We start from the raw sequence: 24468 nt of genomic DNA, 5'->3' as shown, positions 1-24468 counted from the left end.
AAATACAGTGCTATGTAATGCCATTCATTGAATGGCGTATCCTGATATTGTAGGGAACCAGAAAATGTGAGAAATATGCTTACATTAAATATAAGCTTGGAATAATGTAATTATAGCATGACCAACATATGGACTGACTATATACAGTAATTAATTAGCATTTTTTTTCCTGCTACAGGTTGAGATATGCACCTGTGACTGAGAAGGTACAGGAATCATGGCAGACTTGACCAAACTCCACACGGACCCATCCAGGTACGTACTTATGGAAATGTGCTGTACGTGTGCTACGAGCCACATATGTTTTAGCCATTTTTAAGAAAAAAACATTAGTAAAGAGACACAAAACATTGATGAACGATAACGGATTTAACTTTAAGTGCGACAGATCAACTGTAGCTACTTACAGTTCACTGTGGCTGAAACGTGCACTAACCGGGGCATTTTCTCACCAGGTTTATTTGCATTTATCCAGCTTATATCAATAACAAGAAAACAGTTGCAGAAGGGAGAAGGATACCTATTGAAAAGGTCAGCAAACCAGAGTTTCTTACAATATGTAACATTTCATGATCATTTTAATTACACGTTCACAGTTAATGGACACTTTTGCAAACACGTCCACTCCACGAAAATAATAGTATGTGGAGCTCATGTCTCAGTCTCTATTGTCTCTCTGTTTGATAATTAGGAACTGTGTTGCAGCAGGCAACGTAGCAAATGTATTTTTAATGATTTTATTGTATATGATATTATACCTGTTTGTTGTAGAGTAACTGGATATGCAAAAAAAAAGCTTTAAAAATATCTTGTATGGGAGAACAGCAGCATACTACGCACGGGTGTTATAGCATAAGGGTCCATTACTGCAAGTATGAACACTGCACTTTAAAGTGGGTACTCTGGTAATGTATTTAACGCCCGGAGCTGCCATGCTGCATTCTGAATGATTTTGATGTAGCAAATACCTTATTTCCGTACTGTCACACTGTTTGTTGATTCATATAACACAGTTATATTCTCCATGTAGTTGGAAATGAATGTTGGTCACACCATAGAGGATGGCAGAAAGTGTCAGGATATCTCTGATAGGAACACCTTCTCCTTGTTCTTCTCTACAATGAGTGTGATGGAGTAACCCAGATCATAGCATCTATGTTATTCACCCGTAGCTCTTTGTTTTCATCCAGGCTGTGCAGAATCCAACATGTTCCGAGATTGCAGACGTGTGCCGTGCCAACAGGCTGCAAGTTGTTGTAGAGGTAATGATTTATTTTCTTTGATTAGTTGTCCTGTGATTCATAATCCAGTTGTGTTGAATTTTGAATCTTTTCTCCACCACAGGCAGATAAAATGTACACACGTGAGTTGAACAGAGACATCCAGTTCAGAGGCAGAGTGCGCGTGCAGTTGAAGAACGAGGATGGGACACCATGTGTGGACAAACTTACATCAAGTAAAGCTCTGGATGGGGTGGTTGTTTGTGTTTTCTTTGTTGTCTCTACAAAATCAGGAAGGGAAGCACCTGGCACATTAAATGTGCAACTTTATTTTCTGTAGCAAGTTCTCACAAGACAGGTTTGAAATGGTTCAGTTTCACATTGTGGTGGAATGCTTCATCTTAGAGTCAGCCACAAAAACCAGCTTCACACGCAAATGTCTGCAAGCTGATAATAAATGTTTTGGTGCCGCTGGACACACTATATACGGACTAGGTGTAAGTTTATTGCGTTTATATATAATATATATATATATATATATATATATATATATATATATATATATATATATATATATTCAATATATGAAGAAATAGTGTTTACTAGTCCTGGCCGGAGTACTTCAGCTATAGACTGCTAGTAAACAAGGTTTGAGTTTGTTCGGTGCTTTGTCTGTGGTTTAATTCTTTTTTGTTTCTTTTCCTTTAAGGGAAAGCTGTAATGCTCCGAGTAGCAGAAGACATCCCAAAACTAAAGACCAGAACTCAAAAAACAGGAGGCAGCGACCAAAACGTGCCTCAAGGAGATGGTGGCAAGAAAAGCAAAAAGAAGAAGAAATAATTGAACTGAGTAAATGCAAGACTGGCCCGCATTAAGAATGATGCTAAAAGATAGGGAACTGAACTGACCATTTAGCATTATCATGCAAGCTAACCCCCCCCCCCCCCCGAATAGTAGTATTTTTTTATTTTTGTTTCTCCATACTGGAATACAATACAACCTTTATCTCTAAATGTTTCATGGTGGGCCACAGTATTGATTTTTAGTATCTAGGACATACCTTTTATAAATAAAAATATTTGTACAGCAGTTCATGTACTGTATCGATAATGGGGAAGGAGCTTTGTCTTCTAATAAACTCCCATGAACGGCAGTGAAGCTGCAAATATGTAGTGATTGATGCAATTTTTTTCCCCAATGATTGAAGGGAACAGAAATGAGCGCTCCCATAAGAAACCTGGTTGTCTGTACTGTCATTTAAGCTGCTAAAAGTGTCAGGATAATTTTATTTGTATTACATCTGGTGCATTTTACCATGTGTTGTAATTAAAGGCATTTCAGTTATATCCTATAAAAAATGCGAAGCCCTGTAGTGTTCTTTAAATACCTTCATTTATAGGTATTAGTGACCGATTTGGGGCGATCCCGACAGTGAAAAGTTGGTTTGGAGAGAGTTTTGTATAATTTTATGACCTTGCTTTGCAGCAGTACAGTAAGTTGTTACAGGGAATCACAGAATCTTCCTGGCATAAACCTCTATTATTTGATGGAGGCAGTTTGTGTAGCTAATGTCCCAAGTTTATTCACAACCTGTTCGAACACTGTCCCCCCCCCCCCCCATGAAAGAACACATGGCAGTTGAGACTATTCTACTCACCTATTAAACTGCATAATGGAGGGCCAACCCAGTGGATGTTTCTTAGCAATGCATAAGTAAGGGGATTTGTGGAATGCCAATTTACTGATTTAACTATACGCTATGGAGGGCCAGCCCTTCTTGCATCAGGATTGCACCAGGCCTGGCCATAACACGCTCACCATACTTTGCCTGAAAACTCTCACTTTAGTAGATAAATCCTATAACTCATATAGTTCTTAGGTCAGTCTGTCCATGCTGGATATGAAATGATTGTGTCCAGCTTAAAGAAAACCCATACTATGTATTTATTGCCAAGCCAGTCAATAAATGCATATAAGTATAATCTACAATATCTATGTACCTCTTGTTCTATTTGGCCCCTGGACAAACCACTCTGTCCTTATCTTCCTTATCACTCTTCCTTTTTAATTGTAGTCACAAAAAGTAAACAAATTGTGCTGCAGAACAGTTCCTAATTTTAGTGTTTTGTTTAAAGGCAGGAACGCTCTTGTTGGTGGCTATGATGACCAGACCACTTTACAATCTTTGCGCCATAATAATTTCTTATGAAGAACTCCAACATTTTTACCGTTGCTTAATCTAAAAAGAAACGATAGTGGGATTCTCTTACTTTGCATTTCAAGATATAATGGTTTACTATTTGTATAATCATAGCTGACTTCAAATATAATTTCATTTAATAGCTTTTCAGAGCCACTACTTTCCTCTAAAAAATGAGTGTAATAGTACACGGTGGAGACGTTGCCTGCCGCTGGTTGTTGTCTTTGCAGTTCACTATCTGGCCAGCAGGGGTTGCGGTTACATTATGCAATCACCACCCTGTGTTTGTCATAGAATAACTAATATGTCCATGTAATAATAGAACAAGGAAGCACATTGTGCATTCTATACTGGGCATGTCTGCCTCAGTGCTCAAAGAATTTACTTTACAAGTGCTTCATGATGTCACTGTGACATCACTCAATAAACCTGTTTATCTGTATGAATTTCATCACAGAGAAGACGGGGGAAGGTGGAATGGCCTTCCTGCAAATTCCTACAAATGAATATAGTGAAGGAATTTAATCATGCTTGGGATATGTGTGTAGTGCAATGCCAAGGATAAAACAGACACAGTATTTCTTAGCTGACAAATTCTGTGTTGCTATTAATGTACACATGTACCCCTGCATTGGGTAAAAGATAACCAAGCATTGGCAAGTTTGGATTAGAAGGCGAAGGGATTTAACTGAACCCTAACATTATAACGCTTTTATTCTAGCAGAATTTCTACCAGAAAATTAGGCTGAGATATTAAAAATGTAATAGAAGATGGCAGTAACTGTGTCCAACCTTATTGAAAAAAATATTTTATTGCTTTCATTGGGCTAATAATCATTTTTTTTACTGTTCTATGACAAGCCAACACACATTAAATACTCAAAATAATAGGACATATTATAAGGAAAAATATGAATGTTTTATTAGTTTGATTTTAAAAAGTGGCCCTCAATGACGTTCCAGGTACACCATGAATAAATATCCCTAGAATAGTCAAATACTGCTCTTATCATTATATCAATCAATCTCCCCTCATGGTTGAAGCCCATATACGATCATTTACGGATACTCACACTCGCATCACAGGGTTAAGTTATTGTCGGCCCTTTCCCGCCCAACGAGCTGCGTTGAACAGACAGGGACGGGGGAGTGGTTTGAAGCAACGGGTGGGTAAGCGAGAGCTTGTTGCTGGGAGACCGGGAGTGTAGACGCTTTCAATGTGCTGGTCGTTCTCTTGGTGAATACAGAAAGTCTGAGGTGACCTTAAACTCCAACATGTCCTCTCTGCGTAATGCAGATGTCCGGCTCAGGACGTATATCAAGCAGCACTCACTACCCGAGATTTATGAGGTAACGCGCCCACCCCTCCAAACGAAATGAAAACTCCCTGCAAGACAACCATTGTGATAAAGTTATATAATCAGCGTCCCTATAGCGTGGGCGCCAACCGAGTGGTCAAAAACGTAATGGGGACACTTCTGGGGGCAAAGGTCTTATTAAACACTAAGGCTAGGTTTTTTCTATATATACACCTAAGGACTGAAGAATTTCTAGCACCTTTGCTCTTTGCTATGTTGTATTTTATATATATATATATATATATGAAATATATATTATATGAAACTATATATATGTATATATAATCAGCATGAAATATTTATCCTATAAAAACTATGGAAATGGAAAAAAATATTCCTGTATTTGTCCTGATTTTGGAAATATCTCAAATGACTTGTATTTGGTCTATTCTTGGACCTCCACATCTCTTTTCAGTGAATTAGGTCTGAAGAAATATCAGGGAATACCACCTTTCAGGAGACGTCAGTGACCATTAGAAAAACATTTCTTCCGTTTTAGGAGTCTCCATATAGCACAAGGGTGGCAAAGCCAATTGGGCAAAGAGTTGGTTTAGATCTAGCAAAGGCTGCACTTCTGTAAATGCAATTGGTAGACTATAGAATAAGGTGTCCAATCACTATGATGTATAGTTGCATGAAGCATATAGGCGCTATACTGTATGCAGACAGAAACTAACAGCGTACAAGACACTCATACATTTGCATTCATTTCAATTGCTGCTGATTTCTCTGTAACAGGCGCTGCTGTGTGGCTTATGCATTATGTGCCCAGAAAACCCTCTCCTGTTTCTGGAAGAGAAACTCAAGCAAATGATTGACACGGGCCATGATACTTTTTTATGGTATGTGATGCAGATGTTTATGTTGTAATAATTCTGATAAGCAGAGTGCATTTTTTGTAGTTTTTCAACAAAAGAAAATATTCATCACCACAGCTAGTACATTAATATTGTTTAAAAAGAAATATTGACTTTAGCCAGTGGTGGGATTCAATCTTTTTAGTAACCACTTCCGAGATTTCGTACTAAAAAATAAAAACCTCACACACACTCAGGCAGTCTCTCTCACACACACACACACACACTAAGGCAGTCTCTCTCACACACTCAGGCAGTCTCTCACACACACACACACAGACTCAGGCAGTCTCTCTCTCACACACACACAGACTCAGGCAGTCTCTCACACACACAGACTCAGGCAGTCTCTCTCTCACACACACAGACTCAGGCAGTCTCTCTCTCACACACACACACAGACTCAGGCAGTCTCTCTCTGTAATGTTTCTGTTGGTAAATGCAGGTAAGGAATCCAGTATGCAGGAAAGGTAGCAACAGGAACGGTTCGGACAGAGTCCAAAGAATAGTTGAGCAAGCCGGGTCAGGAATGGAGAAGGTAACGTAGTCAGGAGTAAGGCAATGGTTCAGCAACATGAGGATCCTCAGACAAGCCGGGTCAGGAGTGGAGAAATCAGAGTAAACAGGAACAAGCCGAGTCAGCAACGAGAGGGTAATCAGACAAGCCGGGTCAGGAGTGGAGATAGCAGAGTAGCCAGGAACAAACCAAATCAGGAGTAAACGCAATATGCAGCAGGGAACAGCTCAGCTGGGAACAACAACCAAGCACTGAATGAGTGTCAGTGCTCAGGTTTTAAACTTGCCGCCTCTCCAAGCCCCGCCCCCAGCTGATGACGTGGAGCTGTGCGTGCAGCGTGATCTCCACTGATGCATAGAGAGAGGGAGGGGGCGTGGCATGTGTGCGTGCTCCTCCTCCCTATTCTGGAGGGGCGGCATGGGGAGCAGCAGACCCCGAGTGCCCGCCGGACGCGGGCACCGAAGATTGGGCACCGGGGAAGGTAAATGGCGAGTACCCGCTATCCGCGGGTACTCGGGAGAATGGCTCCGCTGCGGTTCGGGACAAGAACGTCCCGGATCGTGACACTCTCTCACACACACACAGACTCAGGCAGTCTCTCTCACACACACAGACTCAGGCAGTCTCTCTCACACACACAGAGACTCAGGCAGTCTCTCTCACACACACACAGAGACTCAGGCAGTCTCTCACACACACACAGAGACTCAGGCAGTCTCTCTCACACACACACACAGAGACTCAGGCAGTCTCTCTCCCACACACACAGACTCAGGCAGTCTCTCTCACACACGCACACACACAGACTCAGGCACTCTCTCACACGCACACAGAGACTCAGGCACTCTCTCTCACACACACACACACACAGAGACTCAGGCAGTCTCTCTCCCACACACACAGACTCAGGCAGTCTCTCTCACACACACAGACTCAGGCACTCTCTCACACGCACACAGAGACTCAGGCACTCTCTCTCACACGTACACAGAGACTCAGGCACTCTCTCTCACACGTACACTGTTAGGGATATTAATGAGACAAAATAGGCAAAACCAATATTTCGTCACACACACAAAATAACAACGCTACCAAATATTGTAGTACCACATCCACAATATTAATTTAAGGAGATACCCTATATTTTATCTCCGATCCTAAATTCTTTCAGATCGCCGAAAATTATAATTCAAATTAGATAGATATCGCCACGATAGTCAATCAAAAATATTTATTTATTGTGAATACAATTTATAAAATCTATGTATGAGTCACACAGTGCATAATATAAAACACAAAGTTCTTAAAACATGTCAAAAATTAAATCAATTCAAATACAATATATTATCGATAGTTATCAATATGAATTAGTACTATATGAGTCTAACACACAATTAATTTCCAGTCCACTCAGCAACCAAAAATTGATAATAATCAGGGCAGTAATAAAAATATCACTATCTCTCTAATATTAGTTCAACTAATATGACAAATTAAAAATAATTTAATAATGTCTACGAGTATTAGTGAAATTCCTAATAGATGCAAATAGTGTCAAACTTCATCTATAGGTAAAAATACCTTTTCATTATTGTTATTATCACGGGTTATAAGCTGCAGTCTCACAAGCCGCCATATACAATAATGCAATATATTATTTCCCGGAAACAGGGAATTCTATACGAAGAAGACAAAATTCATTTCTATTCAGAATAATAAAACAATTATAATTACCACCACTTGTTGCTGTTGTCCCACCGGTCCTTGTAGAAGTTAATCCAGGTTTATTGGCAAGAAATTAAGTGAAAAAGAATATAACTTTCTACCAGTTATATAGGTTAGAACTCAAAGTAACTCCAAGAGTGAACTATGGTGCCAGAATCTTAAGATTCCAATTCTCTGGGGTAAATTTGGTGAATAAGTCCGTCCTTTTTCTTTTTTTTTTTAATTATCCAAGACATAAGCTTAAAAACAGAGCTTATTATCATAGCCTCCACCTCTTGATTGGAATTCTCCAATCATAACGGTGGGTTTTACCCATTAAAATTAGAATTTCTACTCATATTTACACCATTGTAATTTCTTAATTTACCTGTGAGAGACGCTCTGGTCTAAGAATTAATTTAAAACCATTACATATGTGTTTGGAATTTATCCTTGGTCACCCTAATCGCCAGGTGTTACCTCCTAGATAGTAACTCAGGCCTTGGTAGTCTTACCATGTATCCCCCATTCCAAGTTACATTTCTAAAGATATGCAGCGTCTACTCCTTAACTTTCTCATGGAAGATAAAATTAATTGTATCATATATACGCTGAAACATCATTATACATGAATACTCCTTTGTTCTCTATTATAGAGGGAACAAGGACAAAAAGAAATAATCACTACATGATTAAGTAAAATAAAATGGATCTGACTCCATTTTGTGTTCATGTAAAATACAGAATATGTGGAATACATGTTTTCTATCATAAAATATCTGACAACACAGAGACTCAGGCACTCTCTCTCACACGTACACAGAGACTCAGGCACTCTCTCTCACATGCACACAGAGACTCAGGCAGTCCCTCACACACGCACACAGAGACTCAGGCAGTCTCTCACACACGCACACAGAGACTCAGGCAGTCTTTCACACACGCACACAGAGACTCAGACAGAATTTGCCTTTGCCCCCAGTTTCCCATAGGCATCTTTGTCACTAAACATGAGATTATGGGAAGCTATCTATTGACAAAGGTGCCTGTAGGAAATTGGGCACAGGGTTTGCCTTTGCCCCCAGTCTCCCATAACCATCTTTGTCGCAGCCTCACACTGCCAAGCATGCCCCCAGCAACATCAACTTACCCGACTGAAGACCCCGACGTGCTGCCCTCTGTTGGATTCCCACTGCTGCTGCCGGTGGCTCCACCCTCCTCACTGAACGGGGCTGACACCGCCCACAAAGGTCATTGAGCAGCGCTGGTGCCGCCCACGAAAGTTATTGAGCGGCGCCGGCTGACTCACTTCTATTTCGAATCGACAGGGGTGGCATTTTAAGAAGCTGTCCACGTTCATCCGAAATAGAATTGAGTCAGCTGGCCAGCGCGACTCAGTGACCTTCGTGGGCGGTGACAGCCCCGTTCAGTGAGGAGGGTGGGTGGAGCCGCCGGCAGCAGCGAGGTTGTCTGCATTGCACAGACGTCCGCTGCTGCTGGAAGGAGGATCCAAGTCCCCTGCAGCGCCGTGGGGGATTTGGATCCTAAACCCAGTTATAGGCTGCACAACCACTTTAAGTGCGAACCGGCTGAATCCCACCACTGACTTTAGCCCAATCCAAGTTTCGATTAGTTTGGTAACTAAGCAATACTGCGTTTGAAAAATGCAAATATACTCTGTTTGTGATAAATCATGGTTTTTACAGTTGTTTAGCCGTACAGAAGCCATGTTTAAAACCCACTCAACTGACATGTTTGTAGTTTTATTTCTATTAAAATGTCAAAATGCAATTCACTTTTCATTAGCACAATGTATAGGGCAATGTTTCCTACCTAAAAGGGTGACAGGTGCACTTTTAAAAGGTTATTTTTTGTTTGAATTATAGCAACAAATATACGTAAATCAATCTTTGAGCTTATGTATTTAGCTTAGAACCAAAACATGATGTAAAATAATATATTTATAGTGCTGCCTTAAGCGGTGGTAAGAATATTTGCTTTACATTTTTGCTACAGGGATGTGTTTATTGATGAAACTAAGAAACCTAAAATAAAGGCTGTGGCCGGAAGCTATTTGGATCACCTATTTGGACAAGATGAAGACGTGTTGGTAATACTGTGCTGATCTTTATAGTAAGGAGAGAAAAAAACTCTGCGGTGGTTTGCAATTATCAGTATCTATTGATGGATAAATATTGATAATTGTAATGCCCGTTTCCTTTACATTATGAATATCTATCTATGAGTCTCTTCTTCAGACATATTATACCTGGGATAATATGACTAATAGATAGTCTTAAATGCTTGCAATCCATTGCAATCAGTCAGTTAGCCAATAAAAGTATAATCTTTAGCAAATTAGCTTCTTCTGTTTCTATGGCAAACACGGTGCAATTCTATACCTTTTTGAGCTATTTATTATATGGGGTCGGATCAGCTCTTCTTGCAGGATAAACTCACAGACGATGGTCCTTTCACAATTCTTGGTGATAACTGCAATTTAACAGCAAACTTTAGTAAATAAACCCCTATATATTAATAGGCAGGTAAGTCAATTTAGACTCACCAAGTTTTCAAAGAGATGTCACTATTTCTTCCACAATTATTTATTTATGTGTTCCAGAAGCACCAACGATTTCCTTTAAACTCTATATTCATCTGCTAAATCCAAAATTGAGAATAAGTTGAGTGGTTATCCTAAATGGTGTGTTACAGTGAATCTATGCGTCACCTGGGAAGAAAAATGCGGTGTGCTTTTTCCATTGCCAATTCTGTACTTTAGCAAAAAAGATACTGTTACATACGATCCTTCTGGTAAGGTACTATTCCTTTTTCCTTTCAGGTGTCGCCGGAGTTATTTAAGAAGGCATATTCATTTTACATCAACAATTTGCAAAGACTCTGTTTTGAGTGAGTACTTTACAACCTGACAAAGTATATTCAAATTGTGTTCCTTTTAAAATGCACTTTACTGCGAAGTCTTACACTTTGGCAGAATATTCCAAGCTTTTATTCCAGGACTTTGTCCTGTTGTTAAGTGATATCGCAGAATTGAAGCTTTTTAGAGTTTATGACCGTATAAAAGACATCCTTGTCACTAATACCATTTCGGGTATCGGTGGACATTTTACTCTTCCGTATAAAGAGGGTTCTAAATTGTTTACAGCTGTACATATTATATCGCTAGATATAGATGCATATACATACATAAACAGTAAGCTCTATGGGCCAGGGACATCCTTTCTTAATGGATTTATAGTTAGCTATCCCAATCAAAATGTCTCCTTGACCACTGTGTTTACTATATGACTACACTTGTCTTATGAACATCTGTTGATAAATGAATAAAAACTATACATATGATACATACATATGCAAACTGAGTGCAAGTAACATGCAAACCAGCACTTCAGGGTGTTTATGAAAGATCATCACTTTATAGATGATATAGAATCTATTTATAGATAATAAGATAAGATAAGATAAGAAAAATTCATTGGTCATATTTATGATGGCTCAATCTTTTGAAATTAAGAAATTTGAGGAAAGTCAATAAGGAATCCAATGGGGGTGCTCCAATGATTGCTCCATATTTTCCTCTTTGCCTTAAATGTGCTTGCATGACCTATATGCTTATATATAACAGTTCATGTACCCAGCTCTTCATCACTCCCAAGCACAGTCAAACAAGGCATTGATTCTCCATCACTGGTCAAAAACAAGCGAATCCATCCTATAGGTAGAAAAAGGGCCAAGTGTCTTCCCCATACACCACTCTAAGCACCGACAGGCTGCCATTACTTCACTTCTCATAAAGGATCTCATCCATTCCCCTAACAGTGACAGATCTCAATCTCTTCTATAATCTTGCTATTGTCATATGATATACAAACTACCTATTAATAATTAAAGTTTTCTTTTTCAGCTAAAGTAATATAGGCAATTACAAAACTAGAAATATATATATTTTTTGCCTTTTAATGAACCTCTTCTTGTTTTGCACCTTATGTCTGTATAAAGCAGTTTATTAAATGTTTCCAGTATTCCATCTCACACGTTCCTGGCATATGGACGGTTTACTACTTTGAGTTTCACTTGCGTTTCTGTTTATTTTCTCTATTTTAAACTTGTGTCAGGTGGTAAAAACAATGCTGAAATCTGGCACTGTATGAATAAATATCACAAAAAAAAGAAAAGCAGCGCATACATGTGTTTTCATTTGCTTCTCAGTAATTAAAGCAATTTGGTGTTCTGGAAACTCCAAAGAATGAAGAGGCTAAGTCCTCCTAAAGAAGGTCAATTTAAGTTTACAATACTTTATTCGGTTGACATAAAGCATAAGTTACTGTAAATTAATAACCCATGTATAACTACTAAATATAATTTATTTCAATAATAGACCTGTAAGTTTCAGCTACACATTTCACTTCTTTCTGGACAGAGTAAGATATCTGGTCACACCAGAAATGAAGCTTTTCAGGTTCTCCTAACAGCAGTACATGTATTTAATTACCATACACGCATGTCCTATGAGGTGCACCCAGACATAATCATCAATAATTGGTTGGATAGCCATGCTCCCAAGTCTAAGAAGTCTAAGAAATCTTTAGTTGCCTACCTGCTTCATTCCAGTTTGCCCTCAAACTGCTCTACCTACTTCCTTGCACATCCTCACAACCCCAAGACATTTTTCAACCGCAATCACACTTTGGAAAGCAAGTATCTTAGATAGCGATCTATACATATGTATTCAGTTTTGCAATAAACCTGTATAATTGGCATGGCCTGAATATTAATTTGGTGATACCCTCTCTGCTCAACCTGCTAGACTGTGTGTCACCCACCCAGTGTTGCGTATCAGATTGTCTTACATGGATTTTATTTCTTGTATCAAATATTTACGATTTCTATCATTGCCAGTGCATGGACAGAATTCTGCTCAAGGAGGCAGGCCAACAAGATCAACACACAGCTCAAACTGCAGACTGCTGAGGCCCATCATGCGAATACTGTACTGAAATCCATCATACATCGGTGGAATTCTTGGACAAAAACTCGCAAACAGCAACAGATGTGTAAGTTTTTCACTCTCAAAAAACTTACACACTCTGCCTTGTTTAGCTATTTAGACATATATTCATTTTTCAGTTTGCCCAATGTCACACTGGCAAATTTAATATTGAAACTGCATTTCAGATATGATTGCAGAGAACAAGAAATGTTGTTGTTTTTTAATAGAAATGCGTGCAAGCAACACATACCAAATATGTTTTCCCTGCAGTAATACATGACTCGTACAGTTTTGGATGACCTGGGTGTGTATCTGAAAAATCAGAGTGTTCCGTGTTCTGCTCCTTATGCTGTTTTGCCATCTTTAACAAACAGAACATAAGTTATCCCAAAACAGTTTAGTGTCACATTGTATAGGTGCTAGAATGTTACACTTTCATATATGTTGTTTCATTTTGCTAAATGTTACCAACTGTCTTTATTCGACAGAAACTGGTTATATTTTGATAGATGGTTGATCCTGTTCATATTGATTTGGTCTCCTTAATAATAACTGTGCTAGCCATGTGCTAAGGGGAACCTAGACTTTACATATAGACTCAACAACTTCCTCTCTCGGTCCCCTTTAAGAAATATATTTAGTTATGTAGTTATATATATAGTTATATAGGCTGAAAAAAAACATGCATCCATCAAGTTCAGCCTTTCCCATATCTGTTAATTGCTGTTGACCCAAAATATATATATATATTTATAAATAACATGTTGCTGCCATAGGTATTCACTAATATGATTCCGATTGTTCTCTATGGGTTTTCCACTACTTTTAGCTGTCTTATGTGACTATTTTAACAGCAATCTCCCCTGTTCACAATTGGAAAACAGATGGATCTATCAGGCAGACACTTAGTGGTCCACATGCGCAACCCTGAAAAGTGTCATTTCAGAAAAGGACTAGTTTGGATGCAAATCAAAGTTGATACAGTTTTTTCTTTCAATATTTATTTGTTTTAGTGGCAGCAACCAGAATTCAGAATGTTTTAAATGACGCCTTAATGAAGAAAATCTTAAAAGCGTGGAACGCTGAGACCCAGGACTCTAAAAAGAAAAGAGAGTACTTTGAGGTATGCCTGAAAGAACACTGTAAAGCTGACATTGTCTTAAATTAGTCTACAGGCCCCAAGTAAGGGATCAGAAATTCTTATCTTAGATCTGGGCTCTAAAAATATACTGTGTGTGTTCATAGTGCTTTGCAGTGTAAACACAAGAAAAACTTTCCATCAACAAATCTTTCCATGGTAAGGATATGTTGCCAATGAGATTTATTAAATAAGCCAAAATGAAAATACCATCCAAGTAATAGGTGTAAAAGGGATGATTGCCCAGTTATGTGCCACTTCTGTATGCTGATTTGTTTTTCATGTCTGTTTCACAGTTCTTGTGAATTATGTTTTTTGTTATGAGCCAACATGATTTCTTTGTTGATAAGAGGCATAATTTAAAGCCACGTGTCATTCACTTACCTGTCTCTGTGTCACCCATGGTGGCTTGTATAGGTGTTAGTCAAAAAGAGGAAGTGCCATTTCACATATCCTACACAATGGCTGGTCATCATTACAGAGGCACACATGGCCCTAGATAGCATCTATTCTACATATATATATATATAATGCTGTCTCCATTCTATTTGAGGGGTGTTTTTTTGCATATCTGACCTGACAACAGTTAAAGTTAGCCTTTAGCCATAGTTCCTCATGCCCCTCATGTGAGCCAAATCATCTGCCTTTGTGTGCTTTAGTGTCCTTTTTAACAATTTGATTCCTGACCCAGCTTGTATTGTCAGCTGTGTTTCTTCATTTGAAGACCTTCCAGACTCCTTTCCCTTAGTCTGTCTATGCATGGGCAGATCAAGGCCGGGTTGGACCCCTCCTTCATTTTGCGGTTCAATTCTGCCTGGGATCAGAAGGCTATAGTAACTTGCATCCCATGGAATTATATTCAAGTGGACCATAGACAAAGATGCATGAAAGTTCTAACCACTACTAAATGTCCAGACATAACCAAGTACCCATCAGACAAGACAGTATAAGAAGATATGTCATTGTTCTGAAACTGTGGTTTCAACTTCTTCATTTCATTATTTACTGTTAATAACCAACATTGAGAGGTTTCTCCATCAACCAGGGCTGAGCTTGCTGTGTATAATGCATTGCTGAGTGAGTGAGGAAACTTTGAAGAGGTATGCAGTATAACAGGCCAGCCAAGCTCCTCCTGCAGTAAAACCTCTCTGAACAATCACAATCTATGGTGAAGTCACAGAGTTGAAGTAACAGTTCTCCTACTAACTATGTTTTGCTGAACACATCTCCTGCTTGCCCCTTCACTTGTGCGTTATATTCACAGCCAGTGCCAGCTTGCATGAGAGTTTCAGGCGTTGTAACAAGACCCCTGCACACATGTGCAGAAGATGCTCACAGGATTATAGCGAGAGCATTTGCCTGCCAATAATTGGTTGCTTGAAGCAGCCAAAAGTGGCTCAATAACCAGACTACAGAGGGGACAGTGCAATCATTAATATGATTTCTGTTATCATTAAAAAATACGCAATGCAGATAGAAAATATAGAAAATAACACCTACATTGTTACTGTTCTAGCATAATACATAGAGCAAAAGAAAACAAACAAAAAAGTAGGAAGGGTTTAGACTTGCCAACAAGTGTGAGTACTTTTATTAGTACCTATTTACATCATTTGTACATCCAGCAGCTTTGGGGTATTATATCCAAGATAAAAAATACAACAGTCACTATTGTATTAGGTACAACTTAGCATTTAGTTGAGGAAATGGAGCACTTCCCTAAGATAAAAATGTTAAGTGCTAAAGCGTGTTAAAACAATTGTCTCATCCTAAAAACAGATGTCTTGAACTTTAAAATACCGTAAAAGAATAAAAGAAGTACATGAAGCCTATACAGCATCTTCTTAAAGTCATATAGGTTTTTGTAGACCCTCTGGAATCCAGTGTTCTAAAAATATTATGTTTTTTAGTTTCTACTCACTGTCAGAACAAATTGCTCCTTCTAGAATAATGTGTTATACCACAAAGATCCTTTGGTACTGAAAGACCAAGTGACTACTTTAAAAGAACTGTTGAAACATCCAGAGAATTGAGCAGTGTAGTAATGTGAAACCGGCCGTATGATGTCATTCTTGTAGAACACCAGCTTCTTAGAACCTTAACCAGGCTTATCTTCGTGTGGGATTCCAGCTGAAAATGTGCCTTATTTTTTACAGCATTGCCTTCAGTTCAGAAATGTTCTCTGAAAGAATACTTTTGTTCTGAACTCTGTTACCGTTTTATTATTCAGCATAGTTGTGTAGTGTAAAATTGACAATTTCATTGGCTTTTGCTACATTGTATTGGGTGTTTTATAAAAATATTGTTGCATGTACCAATGTATAGTAATCACCGATATATTTACTGGGCAATGTAGTCCAAAGATGTTAAATGACCCATAGGCATTAAATGGGTGGGGGTACCTATTATCATTAAGCCCTTTTCACCTACCACAGCACAACTTAACACAAAGAGCTTGCATTAATCTGCCTACTAACTAGACTGACCATGTTTTTTAAAAATATTTTCTCAATGTGAATCTGTTGGAAAGGCCCATTTCCATCATTTATATGATTTGTATTTATGCTGATGCCATTTAATGCATATACCCCTCTCATAGAGCAATTATAAAGCCTTGGATGTATAACCTTGCAAGCCTAATGTGTTGGTTTTGTCTTAACCTGTCGATTCTATTTTTGTCATACGCTTTGAATATGCTTTGAAACGTGCTGTGTAAATTGGTGATGGTATATAAATAAATGGTAATAAATATTAATGTACGCTGGGCTTTAGTGGAACAACATCCATTAAAAATAAATGTTTTTATGTCACTTTAACGCTGACTTATGTATTTTTTCATCCTCATTTGGAAGCGCTTGGAAAGAGGGGACATGGAAGATTATGGAAGTTTAAATTCTTCTTCTATAAGAGAAGGTGAAGATGACATTTCACAGTTACCACTCAAGGCTGTTCTCAAGGTACAAAGCGAGAAATGCAGACAGAACAGAATGTCGTGTTATAAAAAAATCAGCCAAATAAACAGGAATGGTGTTTGAAGAATGATAATGACAACTACTGTATATATAGTGTGCATATGTGTGTATATATATATATATATATATATATATATATATATATATATATATATATATATATATATATATATATATATATATATAATATGCATATTAAAGTGGAAATGGTCCCAGAAAGGGCTGGCCTAGGGGACGAGTTCTGCCAAATGTTCTGGCTTAATTGCACTATTAACACTCATTATACACAAGTAACACAGTGCTAAGATGTAGTGGTGATCCGGGTGTCTATGACAGCACCGTAGAAGATATCTGCTTGGACCAGAGCATCTTGAGGAAACTGGTGATGGATATTATTGGAAAGCATGTATTTTTTGAATTGCTAGTTTTAATGAATTTCTTTAGCTGTTTTTGTTTAGATTGATTACAATAATGTAGCTAGTGAACTCTCTCTAGCGTAAGATCAAAGATGAACTCTCATATCATAATGAGGCCCTTATATCACTCCTCACGCATTAAAAAATATCAATACACGTTTTAATAAAATATTTTCCTGTTCAAATTCTCTACCAGTGACACACCAGATTCAATATTAATAAGTCTGTTGTGAAAACATTTCCAGCTGGAAAATATTGTGTTCTTAATACACAAGAGAAGTAATATGAGTACATGTAAAGATTCTGAGAACTGCTCAACCATGTCAATGACTGTAAAATGTACTTATTCATGTGAAGAGCATAGGGTAAATAGGGAACTGAATACTAAGCAAGTAACATTGCATTGTATTAACATACTCCAATTACAAACACTGCACATAGTTCACCTTATGCAGAATATTTGAATGTACCTTCTAACAAATAGTACTTTTCAATAAAGGTGCCATTTCAATTATATAAAATACTCATTTCACTTTCTACTATGTTAAGCAAATAAAGTGTAGCAGAAATGCAATTTTATGGCTTCATTTTGTATGTGAATGTTAATATTTGTAGACCAGCTTCCAAGCATGTGCATTTCCCATTATTCCTAGTAAGCACTAGGCTGAATAGAAGCAGTCATGTTTCCACGTTTTAACCTTCTCTGGCTGCCTTGCAAACTGTTGGCTATCCCTGGTTTATAGTTCATTTTTATAGTTTATACCATAATCCTTTAACACCAGTCTGGCATCTAGCCTGAGTTTAGCAGGTGTGTAGAACAAGGATGTCCAACATTTAAATGGAGGAGACTGCATGTCATTAAGAGCAGGAGCACTGTGGCCAGACACTATTAAACCATTGAAGTCATGTTTTGAAACCTGTGTGGGGTTTCAAGCCGACTGGCAACTCTAAATTAAAAACCATTTTTTATCTTTTTCAATATATATATAATTATTTCTTTATATAGTGCCATCATATTATCGATTTGTTCATACTATAAGAGGGAGTTGGCCTTTACATTTTCCAGCCTGATAATTTAGTAGTGTATTATTACAAGTAAATCACAAATAAATGATAAGACTTAAATGTCCACCAAAGCAATTAGTCCAAGTTCTGTAATTATACAGCATGTTAGATTCATGGAAAAGATGCACACTTTTAATTTAAACCCTACACTTCCCTAAATTGGCGTTCTAGACTTTTTGACTTGATTTTAAAATAGTAGGAATTAATAAAAGAATCATTTATGTCCGTGGTAGTGGCACTAATGATCGTGGGCTCTTCAGGACACTCTGTTGTCCAACTCTAGGTAAGCACCTTGGCTGGACCTGGAAGCAATTTCTGGTCACAACGGAGATCCAGGGCTTGGGGTGTATCGAGCCCTGTAATAAGGTCTGTTTTTGTTTTACATCCCTCTAGTGTATTTAGAATAAGTTGCCTGAAAAATCACGCTAGCTTCCATTTTTTACCTGGTGTTGGCACATAATTTATGCTTGCTGTTCCTTGTGTTTATACAGATCTTTGGTTTTGTGGATTTAATAGATTTGGCAAGATGTGCTCAGGTTTGTCGATCCTGGAAGATAATAACACAGCATAGCTCACTCTGGAGTAGTGTAAGTAGACTTTTTGAATGTAACTGGTTAGAGGGTATTAGATAAATGGTACAGTCTTCCATAAGAAGTGCTGAAGGCTAATGCAGGAAGGTAATTTAAACACACATGGCATAAAGCTACCCTGAATCTAATTCCAGGCCAAGGTCAAGAAAAATGACCAGAGTAAATGGGCCAACTGGTGCTTATCTACCCTCAATTCTATGTTTCTATGTGAAGTTTCACAAATACATATACATTTTTAAACACATCATATAAATCACAATTTCTTACGCTGTGGTAACTCCACAAAAGGTGCAGCTTTTGTGGTAATTGAAAACACATTCTGGAGCTATCCTCACAGCTATCCTCACAGCCTTATATATGACAAATGAATATGTATATAACAGCAGAGCAAACATAGACTCTACTGATAAAGACTCTAAACTCCGGAGTATCACCCCGATATGTGATAAAGAATTCCAGTTTTATTATGCCTGTGACACATAGCCAGTCAGCCACAGTCAATTGACATGCAAAGCCAGTTTTACATGAGAAAGACCTAGCAGATTGAAATGTTACCTATTGTGGTGGGGAAGGACTATTACTGCCAAATTTGCACGCTAAGCATCCACAAAATGGTAGTGTTAGCTGAGCACATGGGTGGCGCATCATCAACAATGGGAAGCAAACATGTGGACACAGGCAGGGCTATCTGTAAGACCCATATGCACACAACTTGTTTGTCAAAAAGACAGTTCCCCTCTATGACGTGTATATTGTTGTGTTTCCCATCCCGAGGACTGAAACCAGTTCCACTCTTTAACAGTTCTGATCTTGAAATCATTCCTCCACCAAAATCTGTAGTGTGTTGTGCCAAGCCCTTTCACCCACACTACTTAATTCTCTCATTTCTTATTGTATTCTCCTGTGTTAGCAGCCTTGTACCCAGACAATAGGATATATCCATTCTGTAATACCCATATGAGCCAGTAATGTTATCTTGGCTAAGGTGACTATGGGGGCAGATCAAGCGGGATGAAAGCCCCTATGCTGCAAAACCAGGGACTAATCAGGCCCCATGGTGAGCCGCCACTAAACAAGCCATAAGATGGTGGTGCAGAGTTAAGTGTTAGATATGACTGGGACCTTTAGGCCTTGGGCAGCTCCCAGTCATCTCTACAGATTTTGGTGGAGGAATGATTTGGTATATATTTATTAGTAAATTCTTAATATATTGGAAAATTAACCTGATACTTGCCTTCCCACATACCCATTTTTTCATGGTCGTACCTACTGTATATTTTGAACATAAGTAATTTCTTTTGCTTTTAATGTTATCCATATTTTTCTACTTTCTGTAGATTGATTTTTTCACAGTGAGGCATCTCATTCAGGACAAATTTGTGGTCAGTATTTTACGCAAGTGCCGTCCTTACGTTATACGCTTAAATCTCCGTAGCTGTTCTTCGCTCCACTGGGCTTCATTTAAAGCAATCAGTAAGTATTTTTATTCATGGATATTTTAAAAGGACACATCATGCATTGAGTTGTGTACTTCTTGGTCAGAAAAGTCCCTAGCACATTACATGTACAAATACACCTGGTAGATCCCCTTCCATTTACCTTAACATGTCATACCTGTGGCATTGTAGAATGCAATACTGCTTTTTATAAATGAGTAACCCACACATTTGTAAAGGTTTAGTTTAATGCTGCTCTCCATAAAAACTTTAGTGACAGCATAAAACTGCCGGTATGTCGGTGTGGCAGAGCCTGTCCTGGTGTATGTGCCTGGCTGTCCGTGTGGCAGAGCTTGTACTGGTTTGTGTCTTTGGATTTCGGTGTGGCAGAGCTTGTACTGGTTTGTGTCTTTGGATTTCGGTGTGGCAGAGCCTGTACTGCTTTGTGTCTTTGGGTTTCGGTGTGGCAGAGCCTGTACTGGTTTGTGTCTTTGGGTTTCGGTGTGGCAGAGCCTGTACTGGTTTGTGTCTTTGGGTTTCGGTGTGGCAGAGCCTGTACTGGTTTGTGTCTTTGGATTTTGGTGTGGCAGAGCCTGTACTGGTTTGTGTCTTTGGATTTTGGTGTGGCAGAGCCTGTACTGGTTTGTGTCTTTGGATTTTGGTGTGGCAGAGCCTGTACTGGTTTGTGTCAACATGGCAGAGCCTAAATTCCTACATTCCTAAATATAGGAATACATTGAACTATTTAATTTTACTTATCCAGAGATAAAAACGGCCTCCTGAATTTGTAGTCACTTCAGAGGACAAAACTTTCTAGGCCCAGAAATCAGTGAGAGAAAAGGTTTTGTGTTATTTACTCTGCATCTGCATATTTTATTAAAAAGATTAATTACAGTAAATTGTGGCTTCAGGGGTGACGTTTTAAGTGTATTGATGTACTCCCAATCCCATCCCATTACATCATTATGCATTTGACTAGACTTGCCCCCCCAGGCCCTAGGCTGCCAGCCCTCCCTTGTCACTGGGGTTGGCTCTTCATAACACTCAGTGATCCTTTATAACACCATACATTTTCCCTTTTTCAGCTATTATAAGAAATGACTCTTTTTAGGGTTTTTAACTAAAAGGTAAGTTGTATCCAGAATTAGACACATCAACAGGAGGCATAATTTCCTCCATCAGTCCCGGTCTGTTTTCAGCTCCCCTCCCCAATCAGTCCTGGACTGTTTTCAGCTCCCCTCCCCAATCAGTCCCGGGCTGTCTTCCACTCCTCTTCTCCCCAATCAGTCCCGGGCTGTCTTCCACTCCTCTTCTCCCCAATCAGTCCCGGGCTGTCTTCCACTCCTCTTCTCCCCAATCAGTCCCGGGTTGTCTTCCGCTCCTGTCCTCCACAATCAGTCCTAGGCTGTCTTCCACTCCTCTCCTCCACAATCAGTATTGGTCTGTCTTCCGCTTCTCTCCTCCTCAATCATTCCCGGTCTGTCTTCCGCTCCTCTCCCAGTCACCTTCAGCCTTCAGATGTGTAAAGGTCTAAGCGTAAAACCCTGGGTCGGTGTTCAAGCGCAACATGTCGGCGCTCATTACTCCAGCAATAGCCAGGCATCTGCTCCAAAATTCCTCCCTCCCGCTGCCTGCACAGAAGAGCCTGGCAGGGTATGAGGTCTCTGCACCCGTGTAGGAGAAGGACACATACAGACAGCTCATCAGCGCTGCCCGGAACTGCCGTTTGCTGAGCAGGTTGGAGCAGATGACCTCTCTACTCACCAGGTACAGAAAGATGACATTAGCCGATGTCAGGAATCGCTCTGTCTGCCATCCTTGGAGGTAGAGGGCTCTGTCCACACTGAGAATCCAACGGACGGGGTCCTTGGGACCAAGCAATGGTATCATAGGACACCTGCGGCAGATAAACGTCCCAAACCACGTGAGCAGCTTGGTGGTCGTGGCCTGCTCCAGCACCCATTGTGATGGTAAATTCTTGGGATCCGGCACGTTGTTCTGGCCGCTGATGCTTGGTTCTTTGTCTCCTGGCTGCTTCTCCAAGAACGGAGTCACAAACCGCTTCAAGGGCAGGTCTGATGGCTCTGACGAGCGCCTCTTGAATGGTTTCCCCGTCTTCTTGTTCTGAGAATCCATCTTGTGTTTAGCAACTAAGAACCTCTCAACTGATAAAAGCTGAGAACTGTGTCGGAAACGCTCCTGTGATAAGACATCATGGACACCAGTGACTCCAAACCCTTATCACTCTTCTCATTCAATAAAATTAATTGAAGATAATGTAATTTAAAGTAACCTTCCTTTATACGTTGTGTGAATAAAAGGAAGCTCTACAAGACACCTGGTGTGACACAAGCCGGGGTATTTACCAAAGTGTGATACGTTGGATGAGTTTTTGCCCCCATGAGAAGGCTTTTCCACTTTAATTAAATTGGGGATCCTCCTTTTCATGGTGATACTTAATACTTTCAGCCATGAATCATCATCTAATCGACTGTAGAGGGTGTCTGAATTCCCCCAGCGGTTCAGTGATGTAATTTGCCACGGTTTATGCCCTGGTATATATAAATATATATATATAAAGGAAAATATGTTGTCTCTCTTGTAGATTTGTCCCAACATTGTATTCCTCTAAGTAAGTCTAGCAGACCCCCCTCCCCTGCCGGAACCTTATTATATATTATTATAATGCTGCTGTCCCAAAGAACACTAGTGGCAGTATAAAGAAAACATTGATATTTAAAGATGAATTACATTTAAATTATATTTAAAGATAACAAAAATGAAAGAAAAAACATTTTCCGTACTCTAAATATCTTTCCCATATAGTAATATATATAATATGTGTGTGTGTGTATATATATAATTGTGTTACGTGTAGCCCTGGAAATCTTTCTGTTGAGTGGTACTGAAATGAATATTAATAAATACATCTATCTGCTTACACCCCGAACATCTGAAATAGATTCCCAGACATCTGGGAAAACCTTGCAACAAACTGTTTGTTAAACACTGTACCGAGTGTTTCCAAGAGAATTCAGTGCTTCAAGCCACTAACTCCACCTTATAAAGGCCCAACGCCAGAGATCACCTGCTATAAGAATTGACCATGCATAATGTATAGTTTAATAAGAACGTTTGGTTGTTGTACTGACAGCTTATTTCCAGCGCCATGCTGCCTGTTAACAGGGAGCACCATTGGCTATACAGCTGGCTCCGTTCCGACTCCGTGTGATGCCAGCCTATTGAGCCGTTCCTGCAGAACAATACACCATGCTGTCATGCAAATAATATTTTGCATATACCATGTATGTAAAATTAAAAACAATCTGTTAAACAACCTAATGTTTGTCCAGGGTTTGCATGACTATTCCTTTAAAGAAAATGTGCAAACTTGCAGTCATTTGGAAAATGAATATCTTGTGGCTACAGCAAACCACATTATGCTACTCAAAACATAGCATGTATACAAACATTGTAATTTCTTATGTTTGGGCGACGACAGGGGTATGATTCATTAAGCTCCATTTACAAGAGTTGAAATTACAAAATGCCTATGATACACATATTGTCACATATACACATTTTAATTGTATTTACACTTATCCCTTCACAAAGGCACAACATATTTGATTGCACTAAATACACTCAACATAATGGAATTATGGAATTATAAAAGTCCATTACAAACATAAAGAGCAGACCTTTAGTGGGTATAGACTAACGGCATGCCTATGAGTTATGTATAAAGAGTGCTCACACCCAGGCCGGCGCCACCTATAGGCAAAGGACTTGGAGGGGGCGCCGGCAGCCTGCAGCCGCGAACCGCCGGCCGTGGTCATTCATTAGAAGCGCGGCTGCGGCTTGCGGTCACTATGGGGAGGAGTGGGTGTGGCAAAAGGGGAGGGGCTTGTGGAGGTGGGGCCAGGGGCAGCAAAATTATGTTTTGCCTAGGGTGGCAAAAATCCTTGCACCAGCCCTGCTCAC

General features: G+C 39.3%; 2 protein-coding genes across 2 annotated transcripts in view; both read left to right on the top strand.

Annotated features, from left to right (window-relative positions):
- The first annotated feature begins 217 nt into the window (after positions 1-217).
- On the top strand, positions 218-2060 carry LOC149271877 (signal recognition particle 19 kDa protein-like). The gene is made up of 5 exons (XM_089507048.1): positions 218-255; positions 456-531; positions 1191-1262; positions 1345-1456; positions 1930-2060. Exons 1-5 carry the CDS (start codon positions 218-220, stop codon positions 2058-2060), a joined length of 429 nt encoding a protein of 142 aa, XP_089363174.1.
- Positions 2061-16875: 14815 nt separating this feature from the next.
- The window catches only part of LOC149271875 (F-box and leucine-rich repeat protein 13-like), a 51080-nt gene continuing 43487 nt past the window's right edge, over positions 16876-24468 (top strand). The window contains exons 1-3 of the mRNA XM_089507044.1: positions 16876-16962; positions 18950-19045; positions 20386-20521. Coding sequence (XP_089363170.1) covers positions 16876-16962; positions 18950-19045; positions 20386-20521 — 319 coding nt within the window. The remainder of the gene's footprint in view (positions 16963-18949; positions 19046-20385; positions 20522-24468) is intronic.

This window comes from Sceloporus occidentalis, unplaced genomic scaffold (assembly GCF_023333645.1).
Source record: "Sceloporus occidentalis isolate IW3139 unplaced genomic scaffold, rSceOcc1.0.p SCAF_454, whole genome shotgun sequence".
Taxonomy (NCBI): Eukaryota; Metazoa; Chordata; class Lepidosauria; order Squamata; family Phrynosomatidae; genus Sceloporus; species Sceloporus occidentalis.
Note: the sequence above shows the minus strand (reverse complement) of the source record. Positions and strands in the feature narration are given on the sequence as shown.

Excerpts from the sequence above, each read along its gene's own strand:
- LOC149271877 (XM_089507048.1), top strand. The coding sequence starts at position 218 with ATGGCAGACTTGACCAAACTCCACACGGACCCATCCAG. Across the intron at positions 532-1,190 it reads GAAGGATACCTATTGAAAAG|GCTGTGCAGAATCCAACATG; the intron begins GTCAGCAAACCA and ends GTTTTCATCCAG. Across the intron at positions 1,263-1,344 it reads GGCTGCAAGTTGTTGTAGAG|GCAGATAAAATGTACACACG; the intron begins GTAATGATTTAT and ends TCTCCACCACAG.